The 18,544-nt window shown below is 38.4% G+C and overlaps 3 protein-coding genes across 3 annotated transcripts; all 3 read left to right on the top strand.

Annotated features, from left to right (window-relative positions):
- Positions 1–278: 278 nt before the first annotated feature.
- Positions 279–7,064, top strand: LOC105046299 (uncharacterized). The gene is made up of 7 exons (XM_010924856.3): positions 279–433; positions 541–732; positions 2,438–2,495; positions 3,195–3,526; positions 5,151–5,292; positions 5,382–5,507; positions 6,526–7,064. Exons 1-7 carry the CDS (start codon positions 412–414, stop codon positions 6,905–6,907), a joined length of 1,254 nt encoding a protein of 417 aa, XP_010923158.1. The 5' UTR covers positions 279–411; the 3' UTR covers positions 6,908–7,064.
- A 3,888-nt stretch (positions 7,065–10,952) lies between these two features.
- LOC140857869 (syntaxin-81-like) lies at positions 10,953–13,180 on the top strand. The gene is made up of 5 exons (XM_073257046.1): positions 10,953–11,030; positions 11,428–11,490; positions 11,650–11,754; positions 12,749–12,898; positions 13,100–13,180. Exons 1-5 carry the CDS (start codon positions 10,953–10,955, stop codon positions 13,178–13,180), a joined length of 477 nt encoding a protein of 158 aa, XP_073113147.1.
- Positions 13,181–13,942: 762 nt separating this feature from the next.
- On the top strand, positions 13,943–14,733 carry LOC105046300 (18.1 kDa class I heat shock protein). The gene has a single exon (XM_010924857.4). The coding sequence runs from the start codon at positions 14,030–14,032 to the stop codon at positions 14,495–14,497; it is 468 nt and encodes a 155-aa protein (XP_010923159.1). The 5' UTR covers positions 13,943–14,029; the 3' UTR covers positions 14,498–14,733.
- Positions 14,734–18,544: the final 3,811 nt, after the last annotated feature.

Genomic DNA, 18,544 nt, shown 5'->3' with positions numbered 1-18,544 from the left:
ACTGAGAATGTTGTCTTCAATTTGAAACTATCTCTTAATGAAATAATCGTTGATACGAAGAAGGCTCCTCACGATACGCTGAGGATCACATATTTTGCAAGGGGATAGTTAGGATCCGCTGCCACAGAGTACATTCGAAGAAGTCGTTGAGGGTCATGGCCAGAGTCATTGCTTCCGCGTCGAATGGGCCCCGCCCAGGCCGAAGCTCCTTAGCCGTGAAGGAAGCTAGAATAGTCTTTGGGATGTCCGACTTTGCGAATTAGCTCACCAGCTTGGCATTTTGGCTTATATTACGTGGGCCCGCACTTTCCAGCAGCGATCGAACGCTGCACGGTATATAAAGGGTCCCATTGTCGTAAGACCCGTCGCCCGTTCCCCTTGGGAGAAAAGAAGACCCATCAGTGGTCAGCCATGGAGCAACCACTGCTCTCAGGTACTATACATCCTCCGCTCTCTCTCTCTCTCTCTCTCGCTCTCTGCTATTTCAATTTCCACCAACTACTAACGAGCTGTTCCGCTTTCTAATGTGATCGGGAGTAGAAGCGGGAGAGAAAGGCGAGGAGGCGTGGAGGGCCTACCAGTACGTGGGTAGGAGCGCGTCGGTGCACGTAGGGCGAGGTGAGGAGGTGAGCGTGGAGGAGATCCGATCTGCCTCCGCCTTCTCCGAACCCCACTATCCTCCTTCCATCCACGCGGCCCTCGTCAGCTCCCCCGAGCCTGATCATCCCCAAGGTACACCAATCTCATCATCTCTTCCCTAGCACCAGATAGAGAGATAATAAATAAAATTTTGAGGATTTTAGGTTTTTTTTTTTTTTTCTTCTGGAGTTGGACGAAGATGCTACCTGTGCAAATCGGAGCAATTAATTTGATCTGAAGTTTTTAATTCAAGATTAGGGCTAAGGACGCGCACTTGATTTGTTTCTTTCGTATAGAGCAGGAATTCAACTAACTTGGATTCTTTAATGAAAAATGGGAAGATATTTGTAAATTCGGTAATGCTGCAAGTATTGCATAAAATCGAATCTTTCCTTGGGGAAAAAGAGAATGCCACCCACCATGGGTTCGAATGGTTGTTCTCCTAACTGAACTAGGCGGGTATTTCAAAGAAGAGAAAACAGAATTCCGTTCAAATTGATGCCCATGAGATCGCCTTTGAGCCGTTATACTGGCCTGGTTTTGGACTACTGTGATCAAATATATTGAGCCGCTGAAACAAGTTACGAAGTTCCAATTTTAATCATGCAAGAAATTGAACTTTGTTGAGTTTGATGTTAAGTAACAATCATTTTTATGCTATTTGCCCTTCAAGATCTAGAAACCAGAATGTGAAGACAAGCAAATAGTGGCATCAATAGCTAATCTTGGGTAATCAGCTGTGGCATTTTCTAAGGTAAAGCAAAAGGCCAATTAAGGAGATTTAAGACCAGGTATTTGTCCAATTATATCATCCTAATCAGCTGGCATCTATTGGGTCATTGCTGAAACTGAAACAACATCATTGTATGGAGCGTCTGCTTTCAGTGCTGGACTGTAACTTCGTAAGACAAAAACATGAGGCCTGCTTAGCATCGCTTTTTCTCGATCTTCTTCTCTCTTCTTCTGTTTTAAAAAAATGAAAAAAGGAAATGATAAAAATTGTTTTCTATTTCTATTTTCCTTTTGCATTTTTGAAAATATTCTTTTAATTTCTCTAGAAAAGTGGAAGCAAGAAGGTCGTTGTTTCGATTTTTTCTATTTTCCTTTTCCATTTTTGAAAATATTCTTTTGATTTCTCTAGAAAAAGTGGAAGCAAGAAGGTCTTTGTTTCAATTTTTTCTAAAAACAGGGAACTCAAGCTTTTAAAGCAATCCCACTCCCCGCACCCCCCCCCCCAACAAAACCCATACCATTCTCACTGGTACCACTGCTGTTGATGCTGCTACCAGTGCCGCCGCTGCCGCTGGTGCAAAAGGTGGAAGTGACCTTTTTTGTGTATATATGTGTGTTTAAAGGAATAAAACTAGTTACCTACATCATGCATGTTTATATCTTCTGATTTTTTGTTTTAAGAATATGAAAAAATAATGCCAAATGCAATCTTGATTCTAATTCATTTTATAGTTACTTTTCCACCTTTGTTCCATCACACATTTAGAATTTTAATTAATTCTCATGTGTCTAAAATATGAATGGAAATTTTGTACTTCTTGGATCATGTTATGTGCCATTTGGTTTGCCACACATGGGTTCTGCACCCAAGAACTTCGAAGAGGCTGGTGTTCATATGATTCTGACAAGGTGATAACGTTGTGCAAGGTTTTGTTAGCTTTCGCTGGACATAATAGATGAAAGTCATAGGGGATAGTTGTCATGTTATGATATTGTTTTATTGTTATTTTCATTATTATCATCAGTCACTTATCCAATATTTTGCCTTTGGTACAACTTATTACAGATCAAGCAATTGTTTTTCAAGGACACCCTACTGGATACACATCAAAGGAATATGGAAGGTGAGTATTGGCAAGATGGTATTGCTTTTTCTTTTGTGGTACACATTCTACTGCCCTTTTAGTTATCGTTTCGTTGTTCTTGACATATTTGTCAATCCTCATCTTGTAATTGATGAAGAGAATCTCCATCCATGTTGAGTTTTCCTGCCAGTGATGCAGTTTTGTTATTTGGTTCCATAGTGTTTATTTCGATGGGCCTTCAGAACATCTCTCTCTCTCTCTCTCTCTCTCTCTCTGTGAACAGGGGAGGGGTTAATAAAGTGTTGCATGCCACAGGTGTCAATAGCTGACTATTTTTCGCCATAAGAATAACTTTAGTTAAGAACTTCTGCTCTTCCGGTGCTTGCTTATCTATATATATCTTTACAGAGCAAGTATTTGAAGCAGAATCCATCCATTTGTGATTTATATTCCATCTGCAGGTGCTAATATAACATGAGGTTCTTATGGTGTATGGTAATTTGTTGCTGAAAATTTACTATCCTCTTATAAAAGCTGTGCTTTGAATTCTAATCAGATCACACATCTGAAATTTTGGACCCTTCCTTGTTCACCATATGCTGCTGAAGTAATTGATATGAGGAAAGGGTTTTGGTCATTTACACTCTTTAGATTTAGCTTTTTTAGTTTTGTAAAATCATTTTTCTTGGATTTTCTGAAATAATATTCTCATATGATGCATAAAATAATATCTTATAGGGAAATTTTGGATGAGGTGGAAATTCGGCAGTTACTTATTGATCATGTCGGGCATCGTTGTTGTTGGGGAAGTCGACCTGCCCGGAGATGGAAGATTTGTGCCATCGAAGACTGCAATGTGTATATGGGGACTCTAGAAACTTTCATAGAGGAGAGAGAAATTATAAGAGAAACAGAGCCATACCTGGGTGGGAAAATTGATGGCAAAGATAAGGGGCCAGAGCTTGGCATATGGGAATTGGATCTAAGGTCCGAATTTCCACTTCTCTTTGTGCCACAGAAAGAAACAAAAGTTAAGATTCCTCATTCTGAAGCTATTGAGAAATGCTCAGGTAAGAATTCACGAACTGATACTTCAGATCATAGCATGTACTCTGAAAGCTTTGTTGTAAAAATTCATTGACATCGCCAGTTTCTGCATAAGTTTTACAGTTCAAGGTATACTCTTCATATTCACGACTAATTGGATTGGCATCATTTCTGGGAAATGGCAACATTATTTTGAAATTTTCTTAACCATCGATTTTTTTTATTATTATTATTACCTGTTAAAGCTGTCATTTGGGAGCAGAAATATGCCAGCCTTTTAATATACCTAAGTATATACAGAAACAAGTACTCCTTTTCCATTAGTTTGCAGCTGTATTTTTGACTGCTACACAACCATATCTACCTGTCTTAAACCAAGTCCTCCAAGTTGAAAGTATATTCAAGTTATTTCATCCAACTCTTCTTTGATCTTACAATCTTCCTTTTTTCTACCCCTTCAACCGCTATGCAAGGTCACCTCTCCCCCCACCCGTCTCTATCCCTCTTTCTTGTAAATTGATGCCAACTTATAGGCTCGAAGATCCTTTTATTTGCTGATACTTACTCTTGTTTATTGTTTTTCCACCAGACTTCCACTCCACACTCTCATCTTGTCCTTGTGGACTAGATGTAACTTTTATAAATGGAATGAAATTTAACTACTTCTTGGAACAAAAGGACATGATGATATCCTTTACTAGTAATATATTTAAGATACGACATGACATAATATATTCTAGTGGGCTGCTGCTTGCATTATGCTAGTCATCTTGGTGTTGAGTGGTGTTGATTATGAGTTATGACTGATAGGGTAAGAGTGTCGCATTCTAATGTTGTTAGCTACTTAATATTACTTCTATGTGGTGTGTATTCATTTTTGAATATGCATCTTATGTACTTAATGATAACCCAATTTGGTAAATTCTTTGACATGTAAAACTATTATGACCTTATTCCAAATATTTTTTGCATTGATTTGTTTTCTTTTATTTTAACCCTATCATCCATGTCTATCATACTGAGTATAGTATTTAATTATTTTAAATTCTTATTTTTTAGCTTAAGTGCTCTTCTAAGGGCCAGGATATATGGTTTGAGGTTAAATGACATGTATCCTAAAACATGTCAAATACAAGACATGGTACATTATATTTATGACGATTAAATGCAAATCATCGTATATTTCCATTAGTTAATTTTGAAGGTTATGAGGAGATGTTGGCTTATGTCAATGATTATCCCCAAAGGAAACATTGAACAAAAGAAGAGAAGAGAAGAACGTATTAACCTGATCAGAGGCATGTCAGATCTGAATTTGGGTATTCAATATTCTAAATTCCTTTCTTTGTTTTACTGAAATCACTTACATTGTGCCAATCCCTTCATTATTCTCGCTAGATGCCCAAACCAAAACAAATATTTTTTTTTAAACTTAAAAAGTGTTATATTTTGGGAGTTTGGATAAGGATTGGCATGCCTTATTCGAAACAAAGTGTTCGGATTGATTCTTTCTCCTTTTTTAACAGTTTAGACCTGATTTTCTGGTCACCCAATAAAATACAGTTTTTATATTCTTTTTAACACTTTTGACATCTTTCTATAGCTGTAAAATATTGGAATATTAATCAAATTGGGGAAAACTAGCAGGTTGTGATAGTCGAGGTGAGATAGTTTGTCCAACATGCAATGCTGGCCAAGAACGTGGATTTTACAAGGAAAATCAGATGACTCAATGCCCTTCTTGTTATGGGAGGGGTTTAATTGCTCATCGAGATGGATCTGATACAGTGTAAGCTTACTTTTCAAACATTCTGAGAAAAAGGGTCTATGTTTCAGAGGTGTCATATAGATGTTTGATTTTCTTGAATCTATCTGCAGATGCACAAACTGCAATGGTAAGGGAATGCTACTCTGTGTAACATGTGGATCACGTGGGCTAGTAAAATGTCAGACATGCAGCGGACAAGGTTCCCTCCTCACACGCAGCATTGCTCTTGTTAAATGGTATGTGTTCTACATTGTGATGCCAAATTTCTTGTATCATGTGAATGCAAATACTTGAATTATATTTTCTTAACTGGTGTACTCCAAGATACGTGGATGCATTAGCGGTGCCACTGCATCTTGGTTAAATTGATCCTATGAAGACTGCAACTCTCCTCTGGATTGTTCTCTCTAGTTGCTTATCTTCTCTGTGTATGTGCGCGTGTGTTCATGCCTAATGGATAGCTTAGTAGTGTCATTGTAATAGATATTGGGGAGCCTATGACTCAGTAGTGCAACCTGTGCTATGTGGTATGTTGCACCTTCCTGGTAAGCATCCAATATATTATTTGTTTGGTGCATTTAACTTTAACCTACATGTTATATTGCTAAAAATATAATAATGTTGCTCAAATAGGCAAGACATCATGTTATGATAATTTCGTATAATAGATTTGGTTATATTTACAGAATATGACATGAGAACAGTTGAAAATTCAGATTCATGCTTCTGTAGGACTCATACTGTTCCTAGGAGACGTTCATCTTTTCTTGCAACTTATTTATGAGTTATTGGTCATTAATGATTTAGTTTGGGACTGATAGACATTCATTGATCTTGAATGACTCTTGAATGACAGCCATGGTGGACCCTTCTGTGATATTATGCCTCAAAAATATTTATAGGCAGCTACAAGAACTACAGCATGTTCTACCATTGTAAATTTCTAGTACTTTGATCGGTACTCATATTATCAGTTGATACTCTATGGAACAAAAGTTTATTGGATGTTGATATCATACATCATCTTTGCACATGCTTGTTTCTTATATGAATGACCATGAACATCTTATCATGCATGCTTGCCCCCACACATATATGCATGACAGGTAAATGCCCAACCTCATCCTAGTGATCTGTTGACAACATTTATGGAGGAACTAGTGCCTGTAGATGCATATATTTATATGTGCTTATGCATTAATATGAAAACAGCTGAAGGGCCAATTTTGTCATTTACTTTGGATCTATATGCAGGAGGACCCTTTCCAACCGAAAAGTTAGTGCCACCAGTGGTGCTGCCTCAGTTCCTGATGAGGTGTTCCACAAAGCCAGAGGTGTCCAGCTGTGCAACATACAGGCATACCAATGCACGCCTGCCTTCTTTGCTGACTCTTATCTTCTAAATAGGTTTTCTTCAGAAGTTATTGCCGGACGGTCTCCTGTTCCCCCTTCTGCAAGGGTCGTTTGTGAGAGGCACATGATATCTGTTGTCCCTGTCACACGTGTTACAATGGCTCATCGCAGCCGATCTTTTAGTTTTTATATCATTGGATACAGCAGAGAGGTTTATATAAGGGACTATCCTGCGAAGTTTTGTTTGGGCCTCTGCTGTTGCTTGGAATGGCTAAAGATATGAGATCTCCATCGGTATGGAAAGAAATGAGAGAATGATGGTATACTCTTTCAGACTGTATCCCTGACCTATGGGTCAAGGTATATGTTGAGTTTAATTGCTGGTGTTTGTACTGTAAGTTCCTTGTGAATCAAATAAATGTCCTGTCATGTGCTAGGTATATTGGCTTTTGCATGATATCGTCGAAGGTCGAGTTTTATTTTTTTGAGTTTAAAGTATCCCGTGGATTTTGATATGACAATAGAGATTTTATTTAGGCGGGTTTACAAGTTGAACCAACTGGTGACAAACTAAGGTGCATGAAGATCAGATTACCAGAAAACTTTGACGTGGCGACCTGCATATGTTATTTGACTCGTGATCCTCTCGCTGTCTTACCTGTAGAGTTGGATATATTCTGTTCTTATCAGATGTCGGTTATTGAGATGGAAGTTTCTCAGGTAACTGATGCAATTCAGAGGATGGATCATTTCTGGTGCATCTCATGAACATGAGGTCGTAGTCTCCTATATAGACGGTAATTCCTAACAATACCGGCATAAACTTTTATGTTGGCGGGTTAGAGCCTTACCTTCCTTGATGGGCAGCCGAGAATAATAGCACAGGAAATTTTACTTAGCTGGCTCCTAAGCCTCCGATGGTCGCTCTGCTGTAGAGGCGGACCACCATCCCAACGCCCACCATATGTCTGTCCATCCAGATGAGGTGACCGACTCAAGTCATCAAGATCCATCAACATGTGCATGTTACTAGTTCAGAGTGGTCTACCGCTGTCCAGTTCTTTCTCTCTCTTTTCTGGATGTCCTGATCGGATTGGTGATCAAGTTAAATCTTTACTTATAAATAGAGTTATTATATTCTCTATATTTTTAGTACTTAAATCAAAATTTTAAATTTCATGGGATGGAGATATCTTGGTTACCCATAGATGAATCACCCCTTGTTGTGTCTAGTTCCGGTGGTTGTTTTGGCCGAGCATTCCGGTATTTTCTTAGGATAGTTTTTTTTTTAGATTTTAGATTTTTTTCTTAATTTATCTATGCAGTTTTGTTGTTTTAATTAATTTTTAGATATATTTGAACTTTAAAATAATATTTTAAAGGTAAATTAACCATCGCTAACTCTAAGATGATAAAATATATAAATAAAAATATAATTATTCGAATACCACCTAATTATTTTTTTTTATTATTCAAATATTAACAACTAATATAATTGTGTCACATTAGATCAATGCTGACTAAATTATATTAAGATTTACTATGGAGAAGGAAGTTGAGCAATTTTTTAATTTTTATTTAATATTATTTTTGAGAATATATAATCTTATATATGTGTGTATAGTATATATTTTTATATATTTATTTTTTAAGTTATATTAATTTGAGAAAAAAAAATTTATGCTTATTATGGGTTTCGAACTAGTGCGCTTCATTATGCGGTTTCACCTTTGTAGACACTGTTCTACCAAAATTTTTCAATACAAGCACTTAAAAAGTTAAATAAATAAATAGAGAAAACTTGCCTATCCGATTGTCCCATGTGAAAACTTCCATTATCCATTTCTTTTTTTAAATTTCTTCACCTCTCCTTCTTCGTACCGGTTGATCACTTCCCTGCTTCATCTATCTAGCCTTCGATGGTCATGGAGGACATCAGTCGTCAAATCTGGCACTCCACCCTTAACTTCCGAGTTGAAATGAAAAATCGTAGCCTGCAGATTTTGCATGAATGAATCTCATCCAGTTAAAATTTTCTCCCTTTCACTTAAATTTATTTCCAGTCCAGAAAAACTAAATGACTGATAGTTCTACCATCTTGTACATAAAAAAAAAAAAAAAAAAAAAAAAAAGGCTAATGCAAATCCCAGTTAGATTCTAGTTCCTCCAAATTTCAGCACAAACTATCATCAACGTACGTGCATAAAATTTGTAGTAACTGAAAGGAAAATGCAATCTTTATCTCTTTTGAAAATGCAGCATTATTTTTGAATTTTAAGAAAAATCTTTGGTGCAATTTTTGGCAGCATAGTTCTCAGAATTATTTCAAATCGGACAATTCAGGACGTGCCAAATCAGACCGATGAAGAATCGGGATGATTTTGATGAAAAAAATGGCACATATTGATACCAGAGAAGAAAGAGAAGAAAACAGAGGCAAAGAGAGAGGAGGAGAGGGAGAGGCCGTCGGAAGCCAGCAGTGGCCCCTTATGGCCGTCGGAGGGATGTGAAAGCCGTCGTGATTCAGTTCGCTCGATGAAGATGCTGCAACGAGTGAGAAAGAAAGAGAGGAGACCACCAGAGATGGGAGGTCGGGACGGCGGAAAGGCCGTCCGAGGTCTTTGGGTGGCCGCCGTGGCCATCGGAGGGCGAAAACGGCGTAAGCGGAATCGTGAAAATGGTGGGCGTCGATCCTTTTCTAAAGAAAAAGAAGAACAGTAAAGCCGATGGGCAGTCTTTGGGTGGCCACCATGGCCATCGAGCGATGGAAGCGGCACAGGCAGTGTCACGGAAGTGGTCATCGGCCCTTTTCTAAAAGAGAAGAAAAACAGTGAAGCTGGCACTTCGTTTGTCGGCTTCAAATTTTTTTTAAAAAAAGATCAGAAATAGTGAAGCCAGCAAACTCATTGTCAGCTTCATTGTTATCGAACTTTTTTAAAAAACCTATGAAATCAGGGCGATTGCCCTCATTTCACACTGCGGAGCCACAGACGGCATTTACGCCACCCGACAACTACTGCGGCAAGCCAGAGGCCCTCCAGTGACCTCTCCGGTGGACCCCCCTCTCTCTTTCTTTTCCTCTTTTTCTCTTCCTCGAAACATCCATTCCTTCTTTTGTCAGTTTGTCCCGATCCGATAAGAACCATACCGGACCATGCCGCCAACCGATTGAAATGACCATCGGTACTGAAACTAAAAATCTTGCTTGATGTCTCAGCCGCCAACTTATTTCCACCGACATCATCTCAAAATTCAATTTTCATGTAAGAACTCGCAGCTTAACTACTGGATCGATCTTGATGGCCCAAGTCTGCATCATGCGATCAACTACAAATGTCCTCCTTAACGGCCCACATGGCTCGTAGATGGACTGGGTCTAGCTGAGGTTTGGATGAACCCAACCCAAGATTGTTGCAGACCGGGCTTTATAACCGGAGACTATCTTCATCTTCCTTGATCTCACTTCCTCTCTCTATTCTTTTTCCTTCCCCTCTCATTGGTTTATCTTCTTTTTCTCTATCTAGTCCTATTCCTCCATCCTCCACTCTAATCCTAAGCATTCCATCAATCCTAGTGAGCCAATCACCAGCAGCACCTACAGTTCAAATCTCTTTTGCTCATCCGATCTTCTTTCATTCTTTGGTTTCAAGCATTGGAGATTGAGTCATTCGAATTTGAGTATAATTATTTCTACGTTAAGCAGCCATTCTTAAATTTGTTCGATGGTTGTATCAAGAAATCGAAATGGAACCCTAGCTTGAACTTGAACAAGATAAATTCTCTTCATTTGTTTCTGCACCAAGTCATTCTTTTCTTATTTTCGTGTTGGAATGGTTGGAAGCCCAGCTTGACAAATGTTGCAATTATCAAAATTCTGTGTTTTACCCTCTGTTCACTAGATTTTTTTGGAATAAAATATTATTTGGATAATCCAGGATTTATTCCCTTTTTTTTTTTTCCATGGTGGATTGCTTTGTGACATTCTTCAAAAAAAAATATTGCAAAATCTTTACATATAAAGAGTATATAAACGATTAAATTGGTGTTAGAATGCTTTTGAATATAAATCACGTAGTTCACTGTATATTTCGTTGCCTTATGAATTTTTTTTATAATTATATACTTAGTTTTGTCTTTCTTATAAAAGCTGACAGCACTCAATTTTTCTAGTTTGTTGGATATTATATTTATCATATTTGAGCTAGCATTCATCTGTATATTATATTTGCAGCAGATATTGTTAGGATACATAAATAAAGAGAAAAATAATAATTTAAAAAATAATAAGTATTTGTTAAAGTGGATGCTTGCCTACAATTGATGAACTCATGGCCATTATTAGGGATAGAATTGTAGATTTGAAGGATGCTGTCCGTATTGAGGCTCTTTTCCTTGTATATATTGAGGTTATTGATTATTTCAGTACCTTTTTTCTGTTCCTTTTGGATGTGAGGCGGGCAAAAGCTCCTGAACCTGATTTATGCTTTGCTAAATGCTCTAGAAAATAAATTTAATGCTTTGAATTATTATACCATGTTAAGCGGCAATACCTCCAACACTTACGTAAGAGTGGCCTATTGATTATTCATATGTATGCCACATGAAAAATCCCAATATCATGTAATTAATTTAATGCATGGATCCGAAACTGTCTTATAGAATTAGCATCTAAAGCCATAACCTAGGATGAACTTGCAAAACACTGATTCCTATATCGTAAGCAATTTGTATACATGCATTAGCTATGAATCTGTTTAAGTGTTTTAACAACAGTTGCTTATGGTCCAATTTCACATTTGACAGTCCAAATTGGCTGCAATCTTGGCATCCCAAAGGACACCATTTACCAAAGCTGCACTCAAGACGGTATGAGTGGCTGCTCTGTCATCTTGATCTCTTCCATATCTTTTGTCCTTCAACGTTTTCTTTCTTTGTCCTGTGAGATGGTTGTGATTTAGATTTGGGGTAAAAAACATGTTATTCTAGAGGAAGTTAATGTTTCCATTTTTATGTGTTTATTCATAGCTCGAAAGCATCACAGAATTGGAACGTTTTATTTTAAAGCATCGGAAAGATTATGTGGATTTGCATCGCATTACAGAACAAGAAAGGGACAACATTGAGCATGAAGTGAGTCATTCAACTACCTCTGTTAACATCTTACTCTACCCTATACATATGTCATTAAATTGTTTTGTTCTATCAATAATATTTTTCATATGAATATCGAGTGTGCAGTTTCTTTTGCACCTCTTCTCTAACAGTATCTTGACAGTTGGCATACTGCATTTTTTTATCAATAGAACAAAGTTGGAGCTATGTTCCAAGAGACATTAATTTTTTTTTAATTGAAGCAACCCAAAGATTCCAATTAGCAGGGCATGTGACTATATAAGATGACTCTGACTTCCGCAACTGGTCTGATTCACGCACTGTTCATTGCTTGAGTCATTAGTCTTTTTCTTTCAGATCTTGGGACTTAGATTAAATGTTGCCTAATATGAAAGCTAGATCAGTGTGAGGGACGTACTAGATAGGGAGCACTTTTTAACATATTTAACAATTGTGTATTTTTTAGATGGCACCCTGATTTGGCGGAATCTTTACTAGCATTTGGTCTGAGATTTTTTAAACTATTCAGTGTTCAGGGACTTTATCTATATATTTTAAGTAGATTCATGTGCATGCTTTCCCTAAGTGACGGTTGATTGCCTAATGTCTTGTACCAAAATTTCAAAATGATGTTATTTGGTGTAGACATTGACCTTGACACAGGGTTATTGTAACTAGATGTACTGAGGCGAAGGGCATTACTGAAACACTATGTATTCTTGCTTTGTTGTTAGTCATCTCATGCAGGATTCTTGTTATAAGCTTTAGAGGTCCTCATAGTATTGTATCCACTGATTAAGACTCATTATTCATTGACTTTTATGGGCAATCATGCAATCCTAGAATAAATATATGGCACGTAAAATGTTACCTTAATTGTGGAACAGTTTTTTGTAATGTTTACTCGGTAGTATGATCCATTTCACATGGCTTATTTTTAATGATTCATGGAGCACTGCTGGGATGTGCTTGTTAATATGTCTTTCTATTGATTAATGAGTTCTCTTTTCAGGTTGGTGTTTTTGTAAAAGCATGCAAGGACAAGATAGATATCCTTAAGAATAGAATACATGATGAAGAGAAGAACGGAAATTCTAAGACATGGCTTCACATACGGGATGATACTTCTCATGCTGATATGGTCGCTCACAAGCATGGTGTGGTATGAATTAATGACCTTTCTTTGTGCATGATTCCTGGGAATAATACAATGGAGTTTTAAAGTTGTTTATTCCCGCTACCTTGTTGTTGAATTTGCTGGTTATAAAATGTCATGTAAAATCTATCAAGAAATTGCTTTATTCTAGAGGTGTGCTCCAAATTTTGTCGTGCCACTTATGATGTTATTTTTCATTTTTTTTAGAAAAAATCGAAAATTGGTGGAGGTGCACCATCAACCATTTTGTTAATATATGAAATAACAACAGCAGATAGACAAAGATGAGGATATGCGCCCTTGAAAGAATAATGGTCCAGTGTTAATTATCAATATGATGGCTATTTCAATGGGTGATATTAGGAAAAAAGAGTGTATTTCAAAGTTGATTGTCTTTCTATGTTTTGTCTGGTTTCCTATCATCATGTTTTGCATCTGTGATTGCTTGGTTTCATTTAGTCTCATTTGTCAGTCTGTAAGGCTGCTGAAATCACCATGTTTCTCTATAAAGAAAGTATCTTGTGGATGTGGCTGGTTTTTTCCGTTCTTTACATCTATCTAGCGAAATTTGATGGGAATATTTACAGCTACATCTGTTGGATTTACCGTAATTGATCAACCATGAATTTTGACTTTGTAGGAAGCATTAGTTCTTAATGAAAATTTCACCAACCTATTTATGGGGATGGATTTTTGTAGGCTTGATTAGATTTTCACCTCTACTGATCAGGCCGCACTCTAGCCGAATCTTTGAACTCAAGCTTGCTTCGGGCTTAGGCCCAACCAGCCCATTTACATCGTCCGTTTTCGTAACCAGGGCAAATCCCGGAGCATATGCACGGTGGATAGCGCGCAATCGGGGGATGGGTGAAATACAAGTGGCAGCGTAGCGTGTTATCCACCGTGGGATTTGACGCGGTCTAATTGCATCTGGTGCTGGTGCATGCAATACGGAGGCCTCTGGAAGTCTCGCGAACCCACCAGGCGAGAAGGGTAAAGAAGTCTCGCGAACGATCAGTTTACTCTATAAGCATCTCTTCTCTCCCTCTCCTTTTTGTCATCTGCAGAAGTTCTTGCAAAAGCTATCTATCTCGAGCATCTCGTTCTTTCCTTTAGTTCAGCGAACGTTCGAAAGAAATGTCGCTTATCCCTCGCGGCTGGGGTTTTGGGTCGAGCATCTTCGATCCCTGGGATTCTTTCGAGGGCTTCCCCTTCAACAGCTCCCTCTCTTCCTTCCCTCGTCCGTCCTTTCCTAGCGAGTCGTCCGCCTTCGCCAACGCCCGCATCGACTGGAAGGAGACCCCAGAGGCCCACGTCTTCAAGGCTGACCTCCCTGGCCTCAAGAAGGAGGAGGTGAAGGTCGAGGTGGAGGAGGGAAATGTTCTCCAGATCAGCGGCGAGCGGAGCCGGGAGCAAGAGGAGAAGACCGATACGTGGCATCGCGTCGAGAGGAGCAGCGGCAAGTTCTTGAGGCGGTTCCGGCTCCCGGAAAACGCGAAGATGGACCGGGTGAAGGCGGCCATGGAGAACGGAGTGCTCACGGTGACTGTTCCCAAGGAGGAGGTCAAGAAGCTCGAGGTGAGATCCATTGAGATCTCCGGCTGAGGGTCCTTTAGAGGTTTAAGGTCTAGTGCAGGCGTCCTGTTTGTCTTTTGTCCTCAGATAAGTGTGATGGGTCGTTTGTTGCTTTTACTTATTGGTGTGTTATGGGATCTTTTCATCTCAGCATCTATGTCCGCCTGCTGTGTCATCCTTGGTGAGGGGTTTTGTCTTTCTGGAATATCGGTTGCAACCTATGAAAGTTTTTAATGTGAATAAATGCTGCTGTCTTTTTCTTGATAGTGGTTTAAGTGTTCTGTTTTTTTTTATGTAATCTGCTCCTGTTTTTTCACCCGAAAGCAATTAGTCTATTGCACTTCTTTTATGCATTGGCTTCTCACTACACACAAAGAATGCGGATCCGATTTGAATGTTGTTACTGCCTAAATTCTTAGTGCTGTTTTTTTTTTTTTTTTCCCCCCCTCCTCGCAATCGTTCTCCGCCTGAATAACGAAGCGCAGGTTACTATGAGACCCAATTCCGTCAGGTTTGGAGCATCCGATATATCGACCGTGAGATTTCTATCGCTGCCGCGTTCCAATTAAGAATTCCATTCTTTGTAGAGGTGTTTGAGTATTGCCTTGGTCAGCAGGATACTCTTCCAAGTGTGCCTGGCAATTTGAATTGTTGTGGACGATGCCTTCTCCCAATGTGATTTACTGTGATTTGATCTTTGGAATAATTGAACTGTTGGGTATTTGATGATTTGTTACTTTGAGGTATTCACGGATTCTGCTCCGTAATTCACGTTTGCCATTTTCTCATAGGCTTCTGTTTTTAGCATCTCCACTTGGAGTGGAAGTGATATCTCGACAAATTAAACGAGTGGAATCGTATAATAAGATCATCATTCCTCCTTGAATTTTTTAAATAAAACATCAAACCTTCTTCCTTTATGTGGTAAGATTAGGGGCCGGATTGTGGCAATTGCTATCTTCCTCGGCCATCACTGTATGCCAGCATGGGCGTGCATCCATTCTCATCTTAAGCACTACCGCCTTTGCCAAGCCCATGTGTAATCTATCTGAACAACCTACGATGGTCAGAATTACGGGGTTTTGTAGGAGTTGGAGGGCGGATGGTCACCATCTAAGGGAATGATGCAGGTCATGGCAGAGATGTGGTAGCGGAGATGCTGAATTGCTGCGCTGGTTGGATTGTGTCAGGTTTGCCAAGCACCATCATGAAATCACCTCCACCTCTGACTCTTTTTGGATCTATTCCACAGCACACATCGACCATAAAATTTGCAGCCATGAGCCAACTCAGGATTCATTTCATTGTTTGTTGTTCTGTAAATGGCTGCTCGGTACTCTGGTTGAGTAATGTTTTTTTTTTTTTTTGGCAATTTTATACACATGTCCTTGTTATCTTCTATTTACATGCGGATGTTTTTTATGTTCACTTTCGGGGATTTCGTGCAGCTTTTCTTTCATTGATGACTTACCGAAGTGAAAGTCTAATGTCTAATTCTCTTTCCGCTAGTCTCTGTTGAGTGACTTATGTGGAGAGTAGGTTCCAGGTCCTTTGTCTTGTACCAGTCTAGTGATTTTGCTGCTATCTTTATATAAATGCTAGTTGTAAAGACCTCCATGTCGAGTCACCACGAGCGGATGGTGGATTTTTTCCAAAAAAACGTCTAGTGAATTTACAAAATGTCATGCTTGTCGAGTTGATGTCTCCTAATTGGTTGATGATGTCTATCATTGTAAACCCATAATAGGAAACTAATATATCTTAACGTGATCTTGTTTTCTCCAAAAACTGTACTTGTAGAAGGCAAAAGTCCGCCAATATGGTGTGCTAGGATGGTATATGCTGTTTGACAGGCACCGTGGATGCAGCTATCGGTGTTCAAAGTTTTAAGATTGTTATTTTCTGTGGACTTTTACTATTTCAATTCCTCCAGATACTGGCACAAGCTGGGCCTTTTTTTGGATCTGCCATTGCAGTTCCTTTCTAATGCACATGAAGTTTGTATGTTTATCTGCTATAGTTCTCTCCCATAGCATACTCCTGCGACAGTTTGGAGTTTGTAAACCTGTGTTACTTATCCAGTTATCTGTAAAAAGGATTGAGAAAAGAAATATGATTTGAAGCCAATTGTTCATATTTTCTTATGGATGGTGGCATGAAATTTGGGATGTCAGATTTTCCAATGCCATGACATTACCTCTATATTTTTGGGAATTTGCATCATTTTCTAGTTCTATGTACTCTTTGGAACATTAATTAAAATTCAAGAAACAAAAGCATCATATTATTGATTTACAAGGGAAATTTGGTTGTAAATGTAAATGATCCATCAAATTCTAAAATCTTTATCAGATAGGGGATGACATTTCAGCGTCTGGCAACAAATATTTCCTGGTGCAAGCTAGTTTACTCATGAGTCTGTTAATATTACTCTGTTAAGTATTTGATGTTTCACTTGGTCAAAAATCGGTTGTTACTTTCTTTTCAGGAAAACATCGCATCCATTTCTTTAATCGGAGATGGTGATCAAATACTTTGTGCAGTGTTCTATAGACATACCCAGAAACTTGATAAAGAAGAATCAACACCGGCGATGCATTGTTTTCCCAAAATTTTTGTTGGTTTCCTTATGCATTCTTTTGAAGCAGCAGTTCATCAATTTATTTTGGTGTGATAATGAAGATGGATCCTTCAGGTGATTTTAGATACTCAGATATAGAAATATCTTTACTGGAAGACTTCTGAAAAATATGGCTTTTCATAAAATTAAGTTTGTTAAAAAATATTTAAATGTAGACACTCTCTCTTTAGCTGTAACTATTGAATTCATGAAACGTGCAGACACGGGCTGCTCTGGTCATGCCTTCCATTTTTGATCAAAAACCTAATCAACGATGATCTTAGCGTGTAGCATGATGTACATATCTTCAGACGAATGGACTCCATTAGTAAAAGAAGTTCCATTACCATAAGAAACATGGCAAAAACAGAAGCCCACCCCATATACTTTTCTTTTATACGTGCACCAAAGATTTTTGTTCGTTCATTTTTGACCGGCTCATGAACAAAGATATCATGCAACAGCGGATTAGACAGGGCAGAGTGGAAAGGATCCGGCTCGGGTCCCATCGTCTGTATTTTGTTCATGCATTGGTAGACCTTGGCCAACAATATGTTCTCATGCTACACCGCTGTTCCTTTTCGGCAAAGAAACAGGGTGCATATGTTACCAAAAAAAAAAAAAGCAACAGGGTGCATCACTGGGTGGGCCTGATTGGATCCTCAACAACTTGTCATTGGGCCTACATCACTGGGTGGTCCTGATATATGATTTCAAAAACTCAGAACAAATGAACTCATTTGCTGTAATTTCCGACAACAGACCTGCTCCAACTCAGTTATAAATACGTTTCACCTTGTCGCATGCTCTTTCCATCAATCACCGAAGCAAGAGAACCCAGCACAATGACAAACAGCTCAGATGTAATGTAAGAAAATGTCTAGGTAAAACATCATCAGCACTGACAATAAAGGTAGGCAAATTAACCACCACAACTATTGCCAGAAAGTCATCGTCTTACCATTTGCTTACCAAGTCAAAAAAAAAAAAAAAATGCACATCTAGCATCATTTGATGTTTGATGGACATCTAGCTCTTTATATTAATAAAGATTGGGTGGCTTATAGCCTCCCACATTCTCAAAAAAAAAAAAAAAAAGTGTTTGATGGACATAGAATGAGTTACATATGCTATTTGATCATAGCATTTGAGAGAGAGAAGACACATACATTGGTTGCAATTCGAGTTCTGAGGAGTTTTTAAAGTAATTAAATTTCTAGCAGATTTAGCAACAATATCACACCCCACAAAAAGGAGAAAAAGGAAAACAGACAATAATTTTATATTTGTAGCCAAAGCCCGTAATATATAACCAACTGGTTCATGTATCACTCCACATTTGATTATGTTTCCTGCCAACAAAGAACATAACTCTCATGCTCTAAAAGCTTTGATATGTGAAACCACTTATGTTATGGCATGATAACCTTCATAAATTAAAACTACCTCAAAAAAAA

The sequence above is a fragment of the Elaeis guineensis genome, chromosome 5 (genome assembly GCF_000442705.2).
Source record: "Elaeis guineensis isolate ETL-2024a chromosome 5, EG11, whole genome shotgun sequence".
Lineage (NCBI taxonomy): Eukaryota > Viridiplantae > Streptophyta > Magnoliopsida > Arecales > Arecaceae > Elaeis > Elaeis guineensis.
Note: the sequence above shows the minus strand (reverse complement) of the source record. Positions and strands in the feature narration are given on the sequence as shown.